Raw genomic sequence first — 24,423 nt, forward strand, 5'->3', positions numbered from 1 at the left:
TCAACTTTTTGAATCGGGCCCTGTCATTTCTCTTTTAACCGTTAGCTGGAGTGTCTGAAGAATGAAAATAGCAGCCTGAAGATAAATCTGGAGGAGACAAAACGCAAACGGGAAGAAGACCTAAAGACAGACAGAACAACCTCACAGGGAAAAGAAGGGAAAAAGCCAGTAATCCCAAGAGGGGAGTGTGAGGGAAATGACACGAGGAGAGAGAAACATGATGGAAAAGAAGGTGTAATAAAAGCCCGCCGAGAAGATGGGGAAGGGGGCGAGGGAGGCGACGTAATCCTCAGCGAGAGAAGAAAGAAGGTTATAGATGAAATGAACAGCAAAGAGAGAGGCGAGGCCGAGGGTGAGAAAGAAACCGAAAATAAGACAGACATCACAGAAGAGACATACAGCGATGAAGCCCTGAAGACTGAACATGATCAATTCTCCCAGGACGCCCTCACCCTGCACAACCAGCTCCAGCAGGCCCTGGAAGAGGCCGACAGACAGAGCGCTTTAGCCCAGGATTTACGCTCTAAAGTGGCCGAGCAGAGTAAGAAGGTCTTGGAGGCGGAACATAAGCTGGCTTTTCTAGAAACTGAGAATCAGAGGCTGAAGAAGGCTGCAGAGAGCCTTGCGGAGGCTAGGAAACAGATAGAGGTGATGATCACACAATAAATGCATGAGTTAAAGACACAGTTCACCCAAAAATAGACATTGTGCCACCTTTAACTTGTCCCAACACAAGCTTTATATTGCATCTTGTTCAAATAGAGACTCCTTTTAAGGGATAATTTACCCAAAAATTATAATTCTGTCCTCATTCAGTCTCTCTTGACTTTTTTTGTTCTGCAAAACTCAAAAGAGGAATGTTGTAAACATGTAGACACTGACTTGCGTATTTTTTATTTTTCATACTATGGAAGTTAATGGTTACATGTTTCTTCAGTATATCTACTTTTGAGTACTTTTGAGAACAAAAAAAGTCAAGGGTGAGAAAATGAGGACAGAATAAATTTTTTTGGTCTTGTTAGTAGTCTTTAGAATGTTACCATAAAATGCCATATGTAAAATTTTTACAATGCATCTGGAAAGTATTTATAGTGCTACACTTTTTTCCACATTCTTTTGTTACAGCCTTATTCCAAAATGGATTAAATAATTTATTTCCTTAATAATCTGAAAAAAAGAGTTTTTGAAATTGTTGCAAATTTATTACAAATAAAAAACCAGAAAAATCACATGTACATCAGTATTCACAGCCTTTGACGTGAAGCTCTAAATTGAACTCAGCTACATTCTGTTTCCACTTGTCATTCTTGAGATGTTTCAGCAGCTTCATTGGAGTTCACCTGTGGTAAATTCAGTTGATTGGACATGATTTGAAAAGACATACACGTGTATATATAAGGTCCCAGGGTTGACAGTGCATGTCGAAGCACAAACAAAGCATGAAGGTAAAGAAATTGTCTGTAGACCTCAGAGGCAGGATTGTATTGAGGCACAAGGCTGGGGAAAGTTACAAAAAAAAATTCTGTTGCTCTGAAAGTTCCAATGAGCACAGCGGCCTCCATCATCCGTAAGTGGAAGATGTTCGGAACCACCAGGACTCTTCCTAGAGCTGGCCGGCCATCTAACCTGAGTGATCGGGGGAGAAGGGCCTTAGTTCGGGGTGGGGCGGGGGGGTAGGGGGTGATCAATAACCCGATGGTCACTCTGTCTGAGCTCCAGCGCTCTTCTGTGTAGGGAGGAGACCCTTATAGAAGGACAACCATCTGTGCAGCAATCCACCAATCAGGCCTGTATGGTAGAGTGGCCTGACGGAAGCCACTCCCCACCTGGAAGTTGCCAAAAGGCATCTGAAGGACTCTCAGACCATAAGAAACAAAATTCTCTGGTCTGATGAGACTAAAATTTAACTCTTTGGAGTGAATGCCAGGTGTTACGTTTGGAGGAAACCAGGCAGCGCTCATCACCAGGCTAATACCATCCATCATGCTGTAGGGATGTTTTTCAGCAGCAGGAACTGGAAGACTAGTCAGGATAGAGGAAAAGATGAATGCAGCATTGCACAGAGACTTCCTGAATGAAAACCTGCTTCAGAGTGCTCTTGACCTCAGACTGGGGCGATGGTTCATCTTCCAGCAGGACAATGTCCTAAAGCACACCACCAAAATATCAATGGAGTGGCTTCACAACAACTCGGTGAATGTCCTTGAGTGGCCCAGCCAGAACCCAGATCTAAATCCTATTGAACATCTCTGGAGAGATCTGAAAATGAACCATCGCTTCCAATCCAACCTGATAGAGCTTGAGAGGTACTGCAAAGAGAAATGGGCAACAATTCCCAAAGACAGGTGTGCCAAGCTTGAGGCATCACATTCAAAAAGACTTGAGGCTGTAATTACTGCCAAGGGTGCATCAACGAAGTATTAGGCAAAGGCTGTGAATACTGATGTACATGTTATTTTTTTCACATTGTAATTATGGGATATTGTGTGTAGAATTTTGAGGAAATAAATGAATTTAATCTACTTTGGAATAAGGCTGTAACATAAAAAATGTGGAAAAAGTGAAGCGCTATGAATACTTTCCGGATGCACTGTATAAACCCATGTAAATGCACTTTGATTTGCTTTGGATAAAAAAGCGTCGGCTAAATAACTGCTTAATGTGTTTATATCGGGGCAGGTGCTGCAGGGTGAATCTATGCAGAAGGAGGAGGAGCTGATTCGTCTGCACAGTCAGGAGGAGCTCCAGAAGATGCAGGCTGCCATAATCGCTCAATTAGAGGACGAGCGAGCAGCACTGGAGCGGGAAAAAGAGACTCTCAGAGGCTCTGTAGATTCACTCAGGGCTGCCGTGCGCAAGGTGAGGCCGCTTATTTGCTCCACTACAAGATATAGATTACATGACTGGGGGAAACTTGGAGATTAATGGTGCCTACATTAAAATTATGCTGGAACAATGAGTGGATATCATAAAAAACACTCACAATGGGCAGAGCATCAGCGTGGGGGAACAGTAATGAGGTGCCAATAGTTGCTAATTGGTCTTTAAAGCGGCAGTTCACAGTTCTGTCATCCTTTCTTTGTTATGTGTAAAACAAAAGAGGATCTGTGCAATTAAAGTTTAATGAGAACTAAAGCTGTCAAGATGGAAAGTGGACAAAAGAGCAACATGAAAAATTTGTGCACATGAATAAGTCAATATAAATGTACAGTTAAAGTCAGAATTATTAGTCCCCCTGTATATTTTTTCACTGTTGCCATCTAATTTTTTAGAGTAAGTAGCTAAAGGTGAAACAAATTATTGCTAAAAGTTGCTAAATGATGCTGTGATTTCATTGTGTGATGACGTCAATACATAATCGCAAATCATAACTGCATCTTTATGTAACATACAAAATAATGATGAGTTTTCACAAGTTGATTGGCCAAACATTTGAAATATATTCAGTTATAGCACTGTGTTGTAGTTAATGATACCTAAATGGGGCAGCACAGTGGCGCAGTGGGTAGCACAATCACAAGAAGGACGCTGGTTTGAGCCCGGGCTGTGTCAGTTGGCGTTTCTATGTGGAGTTTACATGTTCTCCTCATGTTGGTGTGGGTTTCCCCCACAGTCCAAAGACATGCAGTACAGGTGAATTGGATAAGCAAAGTTGACCGTAGTGTATGTGTGTGCAAGAGTATGTGGGTGTTTCCCAGAGTTGGGTTGTTGCTGGAAGTGTATTCGCTGCAGAAAATATGTACTGGATTAGTTGGCGGTTCATTCCGCTGTGGCGACCCCTGATTAATAAAAGGGACTATACAAAAAGAAAATGAATGGATGATTTCTAAATGAACAACAATTATACCTGTTATCAACAAGATATCAGCAAATAAACAATTCAATATCTACTAGTGAGGCTGCAGTTTCAGGAGAACATTAAAGCTGATTTATACTTTTCCTGGTGACACATCAAGGATCTCCACTGTGTACACACACCTTGCAAAATGGACGAGTCTTTTATACTTGACGTGTTCGCTATTGAGATATTTTTTTAAAACAACAGGGGGCGGTTTAAAGAAATCAACCGTAAAATCAGACGGATAAACGGATCACTCCACAATTCACACATTACTGTCTGGCTAGTTTGTGTCCTCTACTTACAGTTGAAATCAGAATTATATATTTTTTCTTTTTCAAATATTTCCCAAATGATGTTTAACAGATTTAGGAAATTTTCACAGTATGTCTGATAATATTTTTTCTTCAGGAGAAAGTCTTATTTGTTTAATTTCGGCTTGAATAAAAGCAGTTTTAATTTTTTTAAACATCATTTTAAGGTCAATTTTATTAGCCCCTTTAAGCAATTTTTTCCCCCTAATAGTCTACAGAACAAGGGGCGAAGCAGTGGCGCAGTAGGTAGTGCTGTCGCCTCACAGCATAAGGTCGCTGGTTTGAGCCCAGGTTGGGCGTTTCTGTGTGGAATTTACATGTTTTCCTTGTGTTGGTGTGGGTTTCCCCAACAGTCCAAAGACATGAGGTACAGGTGAATTTGATAAGTTAAATTGGCCGTAGTGTATGTGTGTGCAAGAGTATGTGGGTGTTTCCCAGTGTTGGTTTGTGGCTAGAAGTGCATTCGCTGCAGAAAATATGTGCTGGATAAGTTGCCGGTTCATTCCGCTGTGGCGACCCCTGATTAATAAAGAGACTAAGCCGACAAGAGAATGAATGAATGAGTCTACAGAACAAACCATCGTTATATAATAACTTGCCTAATTACCCGCACCATAATCTCTTCAAAGTGATTCATATTTACCTTAAATGTAACGAGGCTCGCGTGCACTCAAAACGAACCTCCACAAATGCAGCGATGATGTCACATTCGCCGAGTGCACACAAGCAACCTATTGAACACATCGAGGATAAATCAGCCTTTAGGACCTCTTATTATGACCCTCCCCAACGTCTACCCTAAACCACCTCCTGCTGGACAGATCAAGGACAACAGGGTCCTAAAAATCCAGAGGGTCCAAAAAATATGCACATAATGAATTTGATAAGTACGATGCGATCCTGGATTAGCATCTATGTTGATCCTGGAACATCATTTTTTGATTGAAAATGTAATCCATACCTATTTTCTACTCCTAATCCCATCCATAACTGTAAATTATTCCCAAAATCAAAGTGGAATATGCCTAAAGTAAACATAAAAGGTAAATATATCCCTTAATTCTGATTGGCTGACTTGAATGTTGTTAAAGGGTCAACATAAATGTTAATCCAGGAATATGTCCTACTTGGTGAAAACAGGTTGGTGAAAAAGAACAGTCAGAAATGCGATCCAGCCTCTCCGGATGTTTGGGAACATGCTAATCTGTACTAATAGTACTGTGCCCGGATATTTATCTGAGTTAAGTCACTACTGCTCATTGTATTTCATTCACGCGTTAACAGTTGCTAAACTTATTGCAAGATGCTTTTTGAAAAAAAAAAAAATGTTGATAGAGTCGTATAAAAAGTGTTAAATCAACAAAATTGCTAAATTAACACCGACTGAACTCTACTTATACTACTGCACAGCGAAGAAAAGTGAGTGTATTTTCTATTGTTGACTGAATGATGCAAACCACTTTCTCGTAGGGTGATCAAATAGAGCTGATCAACCAAAACCTGAAGGCTGATCTGGAAAGACTGGGTCGGACCCTGGAGTCTTCCAAACGGCATGAAGAAGAACTGCAGGCTGAGCTTAGAGAGTCCGGCGTGGAGGCGGAGTCTCTGGCCAGGGGGCGGGAGGAAGCGCTGCTGGAAGTCTCTCGATTGGAGCAGGAGAAGGAGGCGTGTCAGGCAGAGCTTGAGAGCCAACGACGTGAGCTGCGACAAAGAGAGCGAGAGATGGCCAGACTCCGACAGCAGCTGGAGAGCACATCATCTGCCCTGGAGCATGGCCACCAGCGAGCCTGCAGCCTGGAGGCAAACAACAGGTACAGGCATATGTGCAGCTGAGGTCAGAATTATTAGCCCACCTGAATTATTAGCCCTCCTCAATATTTTTTTCCCCAATTTCTGTTTAACGAAAATAAGATTTTCAACAAATTTATTTTTATTTTAACTGATTATTTTTTTATCTTTGTCATGATAACAGTACATACTATTTTACTACATGTTTTTCAAGATACTAGTATTTAGCTTAAAGTGACATTTAAAGATCTAACTAGGTCAATTAGAGAAGTCATTGTATAATGATAGTTTGTCCTGTAGACAATCGGAAAATAAATATTGCTTAAGCAGGATAATAATATTGACATTAAAATGGTTTTAAACAATTTTTAAACTGCTTTTATTGTAGATGTTTATATGTTTTATTAGACAACACAATATCAATGTTTTCACTTCAGAAGCGTAAAAACAAATGAAAACATTTACTATTCTGACAAATTTTCTGGAAAGAAAATCTAAATGCAAATTTGTATTTGAAATCTGGATAAAATATTACCAGACATTAATAGAACAAAACACATTTTAAGATTTTACTTAAACCCATACCTATCAAATCATGTAAACCCAGAAACACTTTGGACATTTTTTTCCAAAGCTGTTTTTTCAATATTGACATCATGCAAGGTTTTTGAGCACCAGATTTTTAGCACATTTGTATGATTTCTGAAGGGTCATGTGGAATTATTTGATTTGAATTGCACAAATATTATTTTATGCTTGAATAATATAATATAATATAATATAATATAATATAATATAATATAATATAATATAATATAATATAATATAATATAATATAATATAATATAATTTTATATAATATTATATAATATTATATAATAATTTCAAAGTATTATTGCTTTCTACTCAAATTTTCAAATAAATAAATAGAAATAAAATAAATAAAAAATTTGAAATATTACTGAACTCAATTGTAGATATTTTTCTGTTTCTCACACAAAAAGTTATTATATTGCTTCAGAAAGTACAATGTAAAAAATTATTAGTTGATTACTTGAAATTAGTGAGTAAACCTATTTTCTTTTTTTTTAAATTAATGAACTGTGCATAATTATAAAAATTAAGTTAAAGCAACTTAACAGTTCCAAGGTACATTGGAGAAATTTATTGACAGGCGCCATGTTTCTATAATAACTTGCATAGACACGTCCACAGAACATTTTTTTTCACAAAGAAACTGGGATTAAAATATCTTTTCCAACTCTCTGTGATGTTTATCAATTTAAAATGTTTTTTTAATCAGAGCATGTTTTTAATAAAGACAGTAAAGTGGCTGAAATTCTTAACAGCTATAATCACCACGGCCGCATGGTGTAAGTAAACACATGTGTGTGTGTGTGTGTGTCGGGCAAACGGCATTTTTGTTTGACTCATCGTTTCAAAAAGACTTGAATAAACTCCACCACAAATACATGAAATAAACTTACTTGGTAGTTTTGACTAATGAGCTGTATTTTAGCTTCATTTGTGTCTATCTCTATCACTGACTGCTGTTTATCTGATGAAACACAGGAGAAGCAGAAACACACGTGGGAGCGGTGGGCGGGGAGAAACAGCTCATTTGCATTTAAAACCACAGTCTACAAAAAAGCTATACTGTACTCAGACACCAAACTGCGCAGATTCTGGAGGTTATAATAAATAATTTGATGGGTATTTTGAGCTGAAACTTCACAGACACATTCTGGAGACACCAAAGGCTTATCTTACATCTTGTAAAAGTGGTAACGTAGGTGCCCTTTAAGTAAAGTACAGGGGTGATAGCGTTCCGGCACCACGCCGGATTTCCGGCGTACTGTGGCTGCAGGGGAAAAAAAAAATCAGGTTCACGGATATTGATCTGTCATTTCTCTAGATTCACTGAATTCACTCACTGCTGAAAGCGCCGGATTGGTTTTTATTAAGTGCCATTTTGTGTGCTCGTGAATCATCTTTTGAGTGTAGACGCCATGTAAATAAAAGATTAATTGTGTAATTTAGAGAGCTTTATAAATTATAACGGATCTTTGTGAGATCTCTATGAACTAAGATTAGTGACGCTTTTTAGTGATAATAAGAGGAGCGTGCTTTGCACTTTCCAGGCTATAATCCATTCAGAATTTGTATGAAACTTTCGTTTTCGGCACATATACGCTGATATGTTTTGGGAATGACAGCTGCATATTTACGCTGGGTTTATTCTCGAAATAACGGTGAAGCAAGACGGGACAAAAATATATTTCCCCCTTCTCCTTAAACAACTTAACGTTAGTGTTTCAGCTATGAAATAGTTCAGTTTTGTATGTAGCCTAATGGCAGTGTTTATATTTAGTTTCGTTTTTTATTTAGCTTATTTAAAAAAACGTTTGGAGCAGTTTTTATTCGTTAAAAATAAGTTTTTTTTTTTTTGTTTTTTTTAACGAACATCGCCCAGCGGAAGACCATCATTGTCTGTTTGATCAGTTTGCCTTCTCAGATCATCACGACTTGCCTAAAATAAAAGATATAAAACAGTTCAAGTATAAAACAATGGTAGCTTAAACGTTAAACAATGTGTGCTATTAGGCGCATAGTTTGCTTATAAAAAGCTTGCAGGACATCGAGGCGCCAGAGCAATCGCTTGCATTTTTTCAGTGGGAGCAATTTAAAGTTATCCGTCATTTTTGCTCACAAAGTACGAGTAATACATCAAAAAACGTTACAGCGTTTTTATAAAATAAAGAAAACCAAAATTATGCGCTTTCTGTCGTCTGGTTTTTGAACAGGAGCGCTTAACAAAATGAAGCAAAATGTATATGCCTCCCAGACATAATAAATATATTTATAGAAAGCTTTAAATTATTACTTAACGAAATAAAACAAATCGAAAACAAAAAAAACTCCTTCATGTAATCCGTAAAGATGAATTTCTCTCTAAAGGCGAGTCCAAGAGGAGATTGCCAGTCAGGATCTTTGCGACACTGACTCAGAATAAGTTTATTAATAAATAATTAAGATATGTCCTTACTCTTTCCTCGACACATTCATTGTTATGTGTTTTTGCCGGTGCTTGGGGCGAGTTTTAGCTTATTGTGTGCGCTTAAACGCGGATTCACAGTAGCAGTTTTAACATGGAGAGACACGACATCGGACGTACAGATGACACTATCGTACGTACAGATAACCCTATCGCGCGTAAAGCGAGCGAGCCAAGGCCAGTGGCGTTTCCACTGTCACTTCCGGGGCCTAATCGGGCCAAAGCGGGGCTTTCCCGGGGCCAGCGGCCGGATTTTTTCGGCCCGCCGAATACCTTGGGCCAAAGAGGGCCAGCCGGGGCTTCGGGGCGGAGTAAAAGGAGAGGCGGGCACAGTTTTCCGATCGCACACGAGTACATGCGCCAAACACATAAACAAACAAACAAATAAATAAGAGAAAGAAAACATCTGGAACAAATTATAGGCTGGGCGAGCGGCTTTTTTCTTTTCTTTTTATTGTTTTAATTTATTTTGGAGATAATACACTATATGAATACAACAGAAAGACATTAAACTTTACAATTTTCATGTCCGCTTTTGTAGGCTCAAAACAATAGTGTCATATCTAGATAAAACAGCCTAAGCTATATTTAAATAATTTAAAGAATTACAAATATCAGATAGGCTTATAATAAAATCACATTAAATAAATAAACCAATATAAAACTAACAAAAGCTATAGCTATAACAATTAGGTACTATATCAAACTGTTTCAAATTTATATTAAACTTTCATTTTTCAAAAGCCTCTTTGAAAAAAGGATTTTCTAAAAAAAAATAAATAAATAAATAAACACCGGAAAATGTTTTAAATATTATTTATAAAGTATTTGGATACGATGATATTAATCAAATCATGCAAACAGAGCATTTTCGGGGTGAGTGAACGCAGAAATAGGCGACCTTTTTTTCTGTCTTCAGCTGCGCAGCACTTTTTTGACGGGGAAAACTGCAAGTTCAAACTGTGTTCTGTGTCCTCAAACAAGTGTGTATGTTTTTATAAAACGTGGTAAAATTAAAAAAGGAAATTTAAAATACATAAAGAGCTTTATTAGTGCATAGCTGCTGAGCGCAACGAAATATAGGCTATATTTTATTACGTGCTGCTCTTATGAGCTGAAACACTGAACACTTTCCTTTACTTAAGATATAATAAGCAACATCTTTAAATAAAGGGAATCACCTATTAAGTGTCGTGTCGTAAAGCCTATAGGGAAAAAAAATCATGTTTCAGTTCTCTCCGGAGCATTTGGGATGAATGTTGGACAGATTCTGTCTAGAGGATGTTATAAAATACATTTAATATCGAGTTATTAACGGAGAATTTTATATATGTGGTGTTATATTATGGATGTGTGCGCTCCCTGCGCTCCGGGTCCCTCCGTTGGTGGCAAGACCACTGGATTTCGATGCCAGTGGGTCGGCGAGTAAATGAATATGATGAATGAAAACACACAGGCATGTGCGTATAGACATGCTTTGTACTACTGTACAGTAACGTGTCATTTGTTTGTTTTGGTTGTCCTATTTTAATAGTTTCGTGATGATGTGATGGTGTGCTTTATCTGCATGATTCTCGCTGAAGTGGGCGGTTTGAGTGACGTTCGATTCGGGGGATGTTCTGGGGGCGGGGTTTGCTGACGCTACTAGCCCCACAGTGGAAACGCGACATGATTTCGGCCTCACTGCTCAACCTCCCAGGCGATTGGCCCGGCCTGGCCCGATATAAGCCCTGGCTCGCACTGGCTTGATAGTGGAAATGCGGCTAGTAGTCACACTTCCGGTGGCACGTCCGGTTTTCCACTGTCATGTGTCACTTGCTAGTGGCATGTGTAGTGACCTGTGTCACTCAGAGTGTCGCGCTGCATGTCACTGCAGTGACATCGACACCCGGCGAAGCTTATGACATTAATTAACACAAGCAAAACCATATTTAAACATTACGCGACTTTTAACCTAATTTATCGCGTCGCAAGTTAGTTTATTTGCTGAGCTACTCCACGATGTTTTAATTTAAACGCATTTAGTACGTAATATAGTCATTTGACAGTACATGTCAGTCAAATTTATTGTGGCATGCTTATGTATGGGAGGGGTTACACTTATCTGTTGTACTGTATATTATTGCATCCTGGCAGTTCCTTTGTTCCCTACAATATGGACTTCTCTATGTTTTTAATTAATTCATTTATTTTATTATTTAACTTATTTTCATTTTAAGGTATTTTAAATAATATCCTTTAAAAAGTTATAATAAGATGCATGTTGAAAACTCATAACATATATGCATGTAAGATAACGGGTGTCATTTGCCTAATGATTGTTAAATATTAAAGCAAAGAGACTTATAAGATTAATGTGCTTATAACGTGCTTATACTGACACCTACTGGCACATGTCACAAGATCACTGACACTGGCATGTGTCACTGACATTACTGGCATGTAGCTGCAGTGACAGCAACACAGCGTAATGATACTTATAAACAAATCATTAGTTTATCATTAATTTATCACCACAATAAATCTGACTGACATGTACTGTCAAATGACTATATTAAATACAGAAGTAAGACTACGAATACATAAAATAAATGCGTTTAAATTAAAACATCAGCAAGGAAAAAAAGTTCAGGCTCAGGAATTTTTTCCACTATCAGCCCTGAAAGTAAATAATCACTTTTTACAGTGTATAGTGCACATGTCGTATGGGTCAACTGCTACATTTTATTTCTAATTTATTGTTGTAAAAAATTAAATAACACAAAGATTAATAAATAATGAATAGGTTTTAAGTTTTGAGTGCACTATTCCCTTCACACCGAACTTTCCAGTCGTCATACTTATTTCAGATCCTATAAAACAAATAGCATAATCACATTATGTACATGGTTCAATGCATCTGTTATCTGCCCACAGACGGATGTGTCAGGATCTGGCTCAGCTCAGAGAGTCCTGCGCGCAGTTTGAGGAGCTGCAGAAGGAAAACACACAGCTCGCTTCACTCAACGCTGAGAGCAAAGCCCAGATTGACTCCCTAACAAAGGTCGGTGCAGTATTCAAAAGTGTTTGTGTGCGAGATCTTAACGATAAAAGCAATTACTATAGCGCCTCAGCACACAATATTTCTGCAATTATGTTTGCCTGGAGGTCCCATTGAGCTGAGATCTCGCAAAATGGCCCACTTTGAATATTCCCTTTCAGCCAGGTAATTGTTTTCGGGTTGCTTTCTTATCTGAAAATCCTCAGCGCAATTAGATTTAGCCTCCTCGGACAGCTGTGCTGAAAATGCATCTTTGCGAGATTAATGAAATCTGTTATTGCTCAGGTTTTCCTGAAGAGGATAGTCGGTTCTCAGTAATGCCGGTTAGATACTGACTTTAAAGGGCACCTATGGTAAAAAATCTACTTCTCAAGCTGTTTGGACAGATGTTGGTATAGTGTATAGACCACCATACTGGGGTGATATGAACACACCCAGTCCTTTTTTTCCAATTTAACTACAAAAAAAAGGGTCGGCCAATTGGAGCTGTTTTTAAATCGATCGCACCATTACGTAGGTGTGCGATCCCCCCGCCCACCGAATTGATTGACAGCTGCGCGCATTAACATGTTCCGGTAGTCGCGTGTATATGTCAACAAGACCAGACAGACATACGCAAAGCAACCGGGAATAAAAGGTCTGTTCTGTTCGCTAGGATCAGCAAGCATCATCAAATGTGATTAAGAGCAGGGGCGTTGCTAGGGTCGAAAGGGATAAGGGGCTTAGCCCCAAAGAACCCCCCCCCCTCCCAAAAAAAAGAAGTTTTAATTCGCCGCACTAATATACCTAATCTAATCTTATTAACAGGATTAAAAATGGTTAATAAAAAATAAAGGGTTTTTAAGACTTGTAAAATCCAAATAGGAAAAAAACTAGTCTGTTATGAGCCATATCATACCTCTTGAGCCTCCTATCTCCTCCTGATTTGAAGTTTCTGTTTGTTTTTTGAAAATGTAATTTTCTGCATGTCTTCAAATCTGAAAATATGATTTATTTTTATAGTGTGAGCTGTTATCTAATGTGATACAAAGCTACAAACATGTTCATTTGGACAGAGTGATTAACTGAGGTGTAGTGTTGTCAAAATAATGGAATTTCTAAATTCAATACCTTGCAAAATATTGATATTCAATAGGCTACTATTTTTTTTTCATAATAACAATTCTATCAAAAATAGTAGGCTAGCTAAGGCTACAAAAAATAAAAATAAAGATCTATATGCTAGAAATATGTTTACTTTAAATTTCTTCAGAGGGATTTTTTTTTCAGTTTTCCTCAAAATAGGGTGATGTGGGCATTGTAGCACTTTAAATGCATGTAAAGCCTGTTTTATTCATACTTGAGCAGAAATTCCATATATATTCTTCACAAAAGTAGTAGAACATTCTAGGAAATCCCTTATATGGATGAAGGCATCCAGCTGTTGCTGTAATAGAATAAAAATACGATCTGAATAAAAATAAAAAGGCTTTAACTGATCATTTACACGACTGCGACAATAAATGTTTTATACAGTTGAAGTCAGAATTATTAGCCCTCCTTTGAATTTTATTTTCTTTTTTAAATATTTCCCAAATGATGTTTAACAGAGCAAGGAAATTTTCACAGTAGCCTATGTCTGATAATATTTTCCTTTTGAAGAAAGTCTTATTTGTTTTATTTCAGCTAGAATAAAAGCAGTTTTACATTAAAAAAAAAAACATTTTAGGGTCAAAATTATTAGCCCCTTTAAGATTTTATATATTTTTCCTATAGTCTACAGAACAAACCATCGTTATACAATAACTTGCCTTATTACCCTAACCTGCCTTTAAAGCCTTTAAATGTCACTTTAAGCTGTATAGAGGTGTCTTAAACAACGTAGTCAAATATTATTTACTGTCATCATGGCAAAGATAAAATAAATCAGTTATTAGAGTTGAGTTATTAAAACTAATATGATTAGAAATGTGCTGAAAACAATATTCTCTCCGTTAAACAGAATTTGGGGGGAAAAATAAACGGGGGCTAATAATTCAGACTTCAACTGTGTGTTCTTCCAACCATTTTAGGCATTTTCATAAGAAAGTCGATTTATAATTTGATTCAAACTGACATAGCATGTTACAGTAGAATATAGCTATATAATAATAAGCTAGATGCATAAACTCACTGTGATTTAACTATTACAGAAACAGATGTGACTTGCTATATCATATAAATATATCATATCTAGAAAGCTAGTACAATTTACGTTTTTTTTACTTGTATTTACATTGATATGATGCACATTTTACTGATTATAGTTATTTTATGTCACCAAAACTACACACATTTTATACTGTGGAAACAAGCTTCATCAGTAGTTAAAACTATTTAGTTTCGCGAAAGAGTTGTATTATTACCTCATTAGCTTCAGCTCCTCAAAATAATAAATGAATGATGTGCAGTGGCGGGATTTTTTAAACACCATGTGACAACAGAGCCACTCCCACCTGCCGGTAGAAACAGGTACTGCTGAACAACTGACGGTTTAATTACCTGACACAAACGCTGCGTTAAGTGGAATGTTCGTGATGTATGTGGTAATTTTTGGTACTTGCATAACAAAATAAATGTTATACAACATATTTTTATTTAAGTGCAACATATTCCAAGAGATCAGGGGCTTTTGACAATACATCAGGGGCTTAAGCCCCCAAAGCCCCCCCCTCGCAACGCCCCTGATTAAGAGAAAGTTTCACATGTTTAAAGTGTTTTAAAACAGAGTACGTGTGTAATTAATTACAGCGTTTTACTTCAGCTTTACTTCATCAGCACAGCCGCGTGTCAGAACAATTATAAAAGAAGAAGCTTCAATCCTGGTTTGTGGAAGTTAAATCAGGCTTATTTTGTACATTAGCATAACAGATATCCACACTTGAGGTTAGCCTTAACTAGGCTAAGCGCGCTCTGTCTGTCTGCCTGCCTGCGTGTGTGTGTATCATCTGCGGTGTGTGTGTGTGTGTGTTTGTGTGTGTGCGCGCGTTAACTTTGTAACGATATTGTGTGTGACTCATCAATGCAACTTCTCACTACAGTAAGAACTAACCTTTACTAATCAGTATTATCTCACAAACGCTACGTGAGACCTTCTTCCTTTAAGTCTGTCTGTTGTCTGACGCAGCTGAGGGAGAAGGCATGTAGAAACAGTGGGCGGGAAAGACTTGTCTTAAAGGCGCAGTACGACAAAACCACCCCCTGCTGGAAATCAGTATAAAACAGCATCTTGTAAAAGGTATAATGAAAAATCTGATGGGTATTTTGATCTGAAACTTTATATACACATTCTAGAGACGCAAAAGACTTATATTAAATCTGAAAAAAGGGGTAACCTAGGTGCCCTTTAAATATGGCAAGAAACGGAAGTTGTGATCAAATTTTCTTGCATTATAGTGTGATATATTGACAAAAAAATTGTATCTTGTTTTATTTAGGATTTTTGGTTTCACTTTAGATTAAGTGGCCTAACTACTAGGTAATTTCATCAAAATATAAATACATTGTACTTAGGGGCTGATCACACCAAACGTGCATTTACGTTATAAAAACGCGAGGCTTGTCTTGTTGACAAGAAAAAAGGAGCGCGGTGCGCCTTTTTATGTCGCTAGGCAACGACTAAATCAGCTGGGTATTTTGCGAGCGTGTTGCTGTTAATATTAAAATAACTTTCATATCTGATAATATTGTAAAATTCACGATTTGAAGTCATACAGCTCCGTTTAACTCAGAACAGCAACCACAAGTCTCTTTTCCATCTTTAAGTCTCCCTTGTTGTCTTGACAACATAAAAACCCAGCCTCTGCTTTCATTTGATTGTAGAATGAACGCAACTGACGTAACACGCTTTTACCACTCAGAGTTGACTTTTTTTTTCAACTGCGTGCACAAGACGTGCAAGGCAAAAACGTGAGGCGCAGCAGGCCAATTAAAAAAAGGCTCCTCTCAACGCAAAAATCGCATTGGGTGTGATCGGCCCCTACTGTGCTTATAATGTACTAAAGAGCACTTCTGCTGCTCTTAAGGTGGGATACGGGTAGGGTCAGGGACAGGTTTGGCGATATGGGTAGGTTTAAGGTTGGGTTAAGGTAAGGGATGGGTCAACAATGTAATTATAAATGTAACTACATAAATAAATTATATATAGGTATTTATAAGATAAGTACTATGGAATGGGGCAACATGGTGGCACAGTGGTTAGCACCGTTGCCTCACAGCAAGAACGTTGCTGGGTCAAGTCCCGACTGGGTCAGTTGTCATTTCTGTGTGGAGTTTGCATGTTCTCCCCGTGTTGGCGTTGGTTTCCTTTGGGTGCTCCGGTTTCCCTAACAGTCCAAACACGTGGTGCACAAGTGAATGGAATACACTAAATTGACCGTAGTGTATGAGTGTGTGTGTGCATGAATGAGTGAGTATGGATGTTTCCTAGTACTGGCTTGCAGCTGTACGGGTGTCTGCTGTGTAAAACATATGCTGGATAAGTTGGCGGTTCATTCCCCTGCGGCGAACATTGATGAATAAAGACACTAAGCTGAAGGAAAATTAATGAATGAATTATTAAAATGAAAAAACATGTACTTACACAAAGTGAAGTTTCACAAATAGATTTTCGAGAAGAGCATGTGATATGATTGATTGCAGCTGGTTTCTCATCTGTAATCATTAGTCGCCACTGGCTTGCATGGTTCAGGATTGGTAGAGCTACGCATCGATGAATTTGCTCTTCAGTGTTTGAACTCTCAGCAATGATTTTAAACTGAACTGAACTGAACTTAAACACTAAAAACTGAACTACACTGTTCCAGTTACTATGACCATTTATGTGAAGCTGCTTTGACACAATCTACATTGTAAAAGCGCTATACAAATAAAGCTGAATTGAATTAAAATTGAATTAAGCCAATCAGATCATTCCAAACTTACTATAAACAGCACGACTAGTATAACTTTCTCATCTTTGTTTTTTTTTTTGAAGAATTCCCCCATCCACCCCATCTCCACCTTTCCTCCTTTACCATGTGGAGCTTTCAAGAACTACCGGAACTCGTACCCCCTCACATGCTCATTGACCAGGAGGGAGCCCTGGGCTCAATCATCTCTGAGCTTACGGTTCTCTCCCAGGACAACATGCCAAACGTGCTATTATTATTAAGCAATAGCTAAGTGTGAACTCTTGAAAAGTACATTTTAACAAATGACTTTTTAGCAGCATCTCTCTCAGCCATGGGACCTCTGTTTCTCTGGGGTATGTGTTTGTGTGTGTGTGTGTTCGAAGCTGGAGTGGGACACATATAACCAACTAGTGATCATGATTGGTGTGTCTGTGCACGTGAACTACACGGGAACTGTAGTAATGATAATATTCATAATGACATGTTGAATTTGGAGCGTAGTGGGTAGCACAATCGCCTCACAGCAAGAAAGTCACTGGTTCGAGCCTCGGCTGAGTCAGTTGGCATTTCCGTGCAGAGTTTGCATGTTCTTGCTATGTTAGCGTGGGTTTCCTCCGTGTGCTCCATTTTTCCTCACAAGTCCAGAGACATTTGGTGTAGGTGAACTGAATAAGCTAAATTGGCCGCAATGTATGTGTGTGAATGCAATGGTGTGTATGGGTGGTTCCCAGTGTTAGGTTGCGGTTGGAAGGGCATCTGCTACTTATATGCTGGTCAAGTTGGCGGTTCATTCCGCTGTGGCGAACTCTGATTAATAAAGGGACTAAGCCGAAAAGGAAATGAATGAATGAATAATTGTTGAATTTGAGTGGATGTTTGTTTCTCATGTTGTCCCATAACAATATTATTTATTTTATTGTCATTTGACAAATTAGATTTTTTTTTTAAATTAACGCAATAGTTACTTTCCCTGGTAATTAGATACTTTTAATATTATGTTACTGAGTTACTATTTGTGAGAAGTAACTAGTAACTATAACTAATTACTCTTTTAAAGGATGTGCCCATCACTGGAGAGCAGTAGTACTTTAAGACATGCTTTTATGCATGCATTGCTGTTCACTCCTCCATTCCTCCACAATAATAATAATATTTTACTCGCAAACAGGATCTGGCTAATGAGAGCGCCCAGTCCCGAGAGTTATCCAATCAGATCACACAGCTAAACAAAACTCTTGAAGAACTGAAGACCAGGCTTCAAATGGCATCACAGCAAAGATCCACTCCAGAAGTTGCTTTATCACCTCCTGACTCGCGTGTAGAGAGTGTCGAGGGTTGTGAATCAAACAGACATTCTGCAGACCGCCAGGAGGACACTGTCAGTACTGCAGATAAGGTGAACCACAACCAGAGCTCCAGGCCTGCAGACTTTATCTCTGCTGGAGAAGATGATGAAAACACAAGGAGCAAACAACCGCACACAACGGCAGAGGCTGGGTGCCAGGAGGCACTGAGTCAACGGCTGATAAACACAGAGCGTGAGGTGAGATAAAGTGAAAAACACTCATTGAATGTTCACTCTATACGTGTCTTCATTTAAACGCCATTCAGAGATTGAGAGTGCATTTGCATGTTGAAATCAGGTGGAAAGTAATGCATTACATTTACTTTGTTACATTTACACGTGTCAGCTTTTAAATGTTTTAATTTATCAATATTTATATAACGGGGCGACGCAGTGGCCAAGTAGGTCGTGATGTCTCCTCACAGCAAGAAGGTCGCTGGTTTAAGCCTCGGCTGGGTCAGTTGGCGTTTCTGTGGGGAGTTTGCATGTTCTCCCTGCGTTCACGTAGATTTTCCTCGAGAGCTCCGGTTTCCCCCACAGTCCAAAGACATGTGGTACAGGTGAATTGGGTAAGCTAAATTGTCCTTAGTGTAGATTGAGTGTGTATGGATGTTTCCCAGAGATGGGTTGCAGCTGGAAGGGCATCCGCTGCATAAAACATATGCTGGATAAGTTAGTGGTTCATTCCGCTGTGGGGACTCCAGATTAATAGAGGGACTAAGCCGAAAAGAAAATGAATGAATGAATATTTAAATAACAGTCGATTTATTTACGTCGCTATGTGCTCCTCTGAAATTATAATAAACATGAGATTTTGAATAAGTAGATAATACATTTATACATGCATACACATACATATTGTTCATTCTATATTATACATGCATTTTATTTTAGCATTACATTATACATATATTATAATGTTATACATATGTTACACTGTTGAGTACATTTTTCACATTTTTTACTGGCCTTACTTACACTCCTACTTAACCCTAGAGCAACCCAGGAAAAAAAATTGTTAGGTTTCTTGGGGTCCACCTGACCCCAAACATTTACAGATACAGGGAAATCTACATTTTATATGATAAACTATACATCTTTTTTACAGTCATTTCTCAACTTTGTATTTATGCTGTGCTTGTGTAGATATTTTATACTTTTTAACCTATTTACTACACAAACATGCAACTATGGGTTGCAGCTGGAAGGGACTTGTCAGCTGCTTTTGACACTGTCAACCACCAGATCCTGCTATCTACGCTTGAGTCACTGGGCGTTGCGGGCACTGTTATACAATGGTTTAGATCTTACCTCTCTGACAGGTCATTCAGGGTGTCTTGGAGGGGAGAGGTGTCCAACCTACAGCATCTAAACACTGGGGTACCTCAAGGCTCTGTTCTTGGGCCACTTCTCTTCTCCATCTACACATCATCTCTAGGACCAGTCATCCAGAGACATGGATTCTCCTACCACTGCTATGCTGATGACACCCAGCTATACCTCTCTTTTCATCCTGATGATCCCTCGGTTCCAGCTCGTATCTCAGCCTGCCTGTTGGATATTTCACACTGGATGAAAGATCATCATCTTCAGCTGAACCTCGCAAAAACGGAAATGCTTGTAGTTTCTGCCAACGCGACTCTACACCATAACTTTTCAATCCAGATGGACGGGGCAACCATTACTACATCCAAAATGGTGAAAAGCCTTGGAGTAACGATTGATGACCAACTAAACTTCTCTGACCACATTTCTAGAACTGCTCGATCGTGCAGATTTGCACTCTATAACATCAGAAAGATCCGACCCTTCTTATCTGAACATGCAGCTCAACTCCTTGTTCAAGCTCTTGTTCTCTCCAAACTGGATTACTGCAACTCTCTACTAGCTGGGCTTCCAGCTAACTCTATCAAACCTCTTCAACTGCTCCAGAATGCAGCAGCACGAGTTGTCTTCAATGAACCTAAACGAGCACATGTCACTCCGCTGCTAGTCCGTTTGCACTGGCTGCCAGTTGCTGCTCGCATCAAATTCAAAACTCTGATGTTTGCCTACAAAGTGACTTCTGGCCTAGCACCTTCTTATCTGCACTCACTTCTGCAGATCTATGTGCCCTCCAGAAACTTGCGTTCTGTGAATGAACGTCGCCTCGTGGTTCCATCCCAAAGAGGGAAAAAATCACTTTCGCGAACGCTCACGCTCAATCTGCCCAGTTGGTGGAATGAACTCCCTAACTGCATCAGAACAGCAGAGTCACTCGCTATTTTCAAGAAACGACTAAAAACTCAACTATTTAGTCTCCACTTCACTTCCTAAGCTGCAATTGCCTCTTTGAATATCACACTAATTGTACAAAAAAAAAAAAAAAAAAAAAAAAAAAAAAAAAAAACTACTAACACTTCCCTTCTTAGACTTTACAGACCTGAAACTTGCCTTTAGTACTTATTCATTGTTGCTCTTAGTTGTGTAAATTGCTTCCTTGTCCTCATTTGTAAGTCGCTTTGGATAAAAGCGTCTGCTAAATGACTAAATGTAAATGTAAATGTAAACTACACCATAATTTGGCTTCTGAAAAATCACAAAAATTCTAACCTAAATTTGATATAAAAGGTTTATGGATATATTTTAGAAATATTTTAGGTTTGTAGACACCCTTTCGGGTTATATATTATTCCTTTTATATATTAGGCTATATTTCTTGATGCTTTAGAAAACTTTTCTTAACAAATAGATGATATATATATTCATTACACAACCTGACAAAACTCTTGTCTCCCATCTCAATTGTAAGATCAACAAATAATAACTTGACTTCTAGTTGATTATTTGGAAAAGTGGCAGAAGGTTGATTGTTCTGATGAATCACCTTTTGAGCTGCATCCCTATCATCACAAATACTGCAGAAGACCTACTGGAACCCACATGGACCCAAGATTCTTACAAAAATCACTTAAGTTTGGTGAAGGAAAAATCATGGTCTGGGGTTACATTCAGTATGGGGGCATGCGAGTGGACCTGCAGAGTGGATGTCAACATTGACAGCCTAAAGACATTTGTGCTGCCCATTACATTACAAACCACAGTTGAGGGCCAATTCTTCAGCAGGATAGTGCTCCTTCTCACACTTCAGCCTCCACATCAAAGCTCCTAAAAGCAAAAAAGGTGCTCCAGGATTGGCCAGCCCAGTCACCAGATATGAACATTTCTGAGCATGTCTGGACTAAGATGGAGGAGGCATTAAAGATGAATCCAAAGAATCTTGATGAACTCTAGGAGTCCTGCATGAACGCTTTCTTTGCCATTCCAGACGACTTTATTTGTAAGTCATTTGAGTCATTGCAGAGATGTGTGGATGCAGTCCTCCAAGCTCATGGGAGTCATTCACAATATTCATTCTTTCTCCACTGCAGCATGACTTTATATTCGATACTGGACATTAATTCTGTTATGTGACAAGACTTTTGTCAAAGCAAAGTCAGACCTTACTGTCCTAATAAAATCATTAGAAATCAAGGCATTTTCATATTTTATTTTGGTACTATAAGTGTAATCTAGTGGCCTTTGCCTTTCAAATAAGCCACCTCTGATACCAAATGATCAACTAGAAGTCAAGATATTATTTGTTGGTTGTAAAACTTGGATAGGCGACAAGACTTTTGTTAGGTAGTGTTAAATACATGTAAATGTTCTTACATAAAAAAAAACAAAATATTCAAAACTTTAAGGATTTAAGATGCTGATGACTGTTAAACACGTCATAACAGTCTTGTAAAAAGACTCCATTGAGAAAAGTATTCTTACTTGTACCATTGATTCGTTTGACTTGTACTTGAGTGAAATGTGATCCCACTTTACCCACCTGTGTCTGAAATGCATGCCTGTGGTTGAATCCCAGAATGCCGTGCTGCAGCGAGAGCGTGAGGTGTTGGTTTCTCAGCTGACTCAGTCTCAGTCGGCCTGCTCTCAGCTTCGAGAGCAGCTGGACACCCTGCAGCGCCACTCCATCTCACTGCAAGAAAACGGAGCTAAATTACAGGCCCTCAACACCAAACTGCAGGTGAGTGCTTGATTGAGTGTGGGTTGCGGATCTCCGATAGGACCCTCGATGCTGAAATAAAGACCAGGGTATTTTAGAGACTGACATTTGTTTAAATCCATATTAGCTTTTATGGTGGGCGGACGTGCTGTTTCAGTCATAGCGTTGACGGAGCACCACTTTATACTTTACAGGCCTCTCATAAACGTGTTATTTACACCCAGATGAGCACATGCAGACTACATGGGCTTTGTTTGAACATTTCTTTCACTCAGATAGATCTCTCTGAGTGCTGAACATCAGTTTTGACACATTGTTGTAGTTTTAGTTTATTCACATGAGAGGCCAAACAGAAACTGTTCTTCTGGGGAAAAATAAAAGGCCACTTTAAATGTAAAATATACCAGGTTTTCAGAACTTTAATATAGTTAAATGCTAAACATATATGTATATACCAAGCGGCAACATCCTGCTCTCCCTTGTGAAACTAATACGTATAATCATATTAACAACACAGGATGTGCGTATTGGGATTAAAAGATCTGTTCAGCTCTCTGTGATCATCAATCATCATCAAATGAGCTTTACAAGTTTAAAACGTTTTTAAAAGCGTGCATGTTTGTAATGAGTTACAGTGATTTTACCATCTTTATCACCACAGTCGCATGTCAGTATAATTATAAACGAAGAGGCTTCCACAAATCCCGGTTTGTGGACGGTAAATCAGGTTTATTCGTACATTAACACAATGGATATTCATACAGCAGTGGATATTAACGTATATCCCGTCACATTTGCTGTGCAAAAACAGTGCAAATTTAAACATGCGCTGTTTGTGTGTGTCTGCTGTGCATGTGTGTTTGTGTGCGTGTATGTGTGTGTGTGCGGGAACTTTGTAACAACATTGTGTGTGACTCATCGTTGCAACTCCACAACAAATACATTTAATAATCATTGGGAAAGTTCTTACCTTCTGGCACAATATGGCTGCCATTGCGTCATCTAAATGGATGCTGCACACTGGTGGCGCTATATAAAAATGTAAGGAATAATTATTATTATAATTATATTAATAATAATAATAATAATTATTATTATTATTATTATTAAAACTCAGGAGACTAATAGAGAAAACCATCAGGGTAAACTACTGATGAAATTTCTTGTAAATTCAAAATGAAAATTTCGTCATTTAGAGCATTTTTAAATGTAATTTTGTAAACTACTGATGACATTTCTTTTTCATTTGAAATGAAAATTCTGTTGTTTGAGGCAGTTTTTGTTTCTCTCAGGTGGAGCAGGCGTCTCTGAGGGCTGAACATGCGTCGACTTTAACACGTTGCAGTGAGAGCGAATTGCGCTGTGCAGCTCTGGAGGCGGAGTCAAGGGCATGGCTTAAGGAGAAGGAGGAGTCAGTGATGCGGCTGGAGGCAGTAAGACGGGATCATGAGAGATTGACAGCTCTGCAGCAGAGGCAGGAGGCGGAGTTAGAGGAGCTGCTCGTCAAGCACAGTCAATTGAAAAGCAGCCATCGCAGTCTAGAGGCTCAATGTAAAGACACTGAAGTCAGGTACAATGATTAGAGGAAATGTAGAGAATACATTTTAAATTAAATAACTTATTTACAGTTGAAGTTGAAATTATTCTCCCTCCTGTGATTTTTATTTTCTTTTTCAAATATTTACTAAATGATGTTTAACAGAGCAATTTTTCACAGTATTTACTATATATTTTTTTCCTCTGGAGAAAGTCTCATTAGTTTTTTTTCAGATAGAATAAATTCAAATTTTTAAGGTCAATATTATTAGCCCTCTTAAGCAAAATTTGTTTTGTATTGTCTACAGAACAAACCCCTGTAATACAATGACTTGCCTAATTAACCTAGTTATATCTTTAAATGTCACTTCAAGCTGAATCCTAGTAACTTGAACAATATTTAGTAAAATATTATTTACTGTCATCACGGCAAAGATAAAATAAATCAGTTAGAAATTAGAAATAAGTTATAAAAACTATTACGATTAGAAATGTGTTGAAAAAATCTCTCCGTTAAACAGAAATTGGGGAAAAAAATAAACAGGGGGCTAATATATATAT

General features: G+C 38.3%; 1 protein-coding gene across 1 annotated transcript in view; it reads left to right on the forward strand.

The window, feature by feature from the left end:
* ccdc88b (coiled-coil domain containing 88B) overlaps positions 1-24,423 on the forward strand; it is a 70,075-nt gene that overhangs the window by 30,033 nt on the left and 15,619 nt on the right. Inside the window, exons 15-21 of the mRNA NM_001386506.1 lie at positions 46-648; positions 2,680-2,859; positions 5,623-5,963; positions 11,912-12,038; positions 18,114-18,488; positions 22,186-22,347; positions 23,619-23,896. Of these exons, the coding sequence (NP_001373435.1) occupies positions 46-648; positions 2,680-2,859; positions 5,623-5,963; positions 11,912-12,038; positions 18,114-18,488; positions 22,186-22,347; positions 23,619-23,896 (2,066 nt within the window). The remainder of the gene's footprint in view (positions 1-45; positions 649-2,679; positions 2,860-5,622; positions 5,964-11,911; positions 12,039-18,113; positions 18,489-22,185; positions 22,348-23,618; positions 23,897-24,423) is intronic.

The sequence above is a fragment of the Danio rerio genome, chromosome 14, assembly GCF_049306965.1.
Source record: "Danio rerio strain Tuebingen ecotype United States chromosome 14, GRCz12tu, whole genome shotgun sequence".
Classification (NCBI taxonomy): Eukaryota; Metazoa; Chordata; class Actinopteri; order Cypriniformes; family Danionidae; genus Danio; species Danio rerio.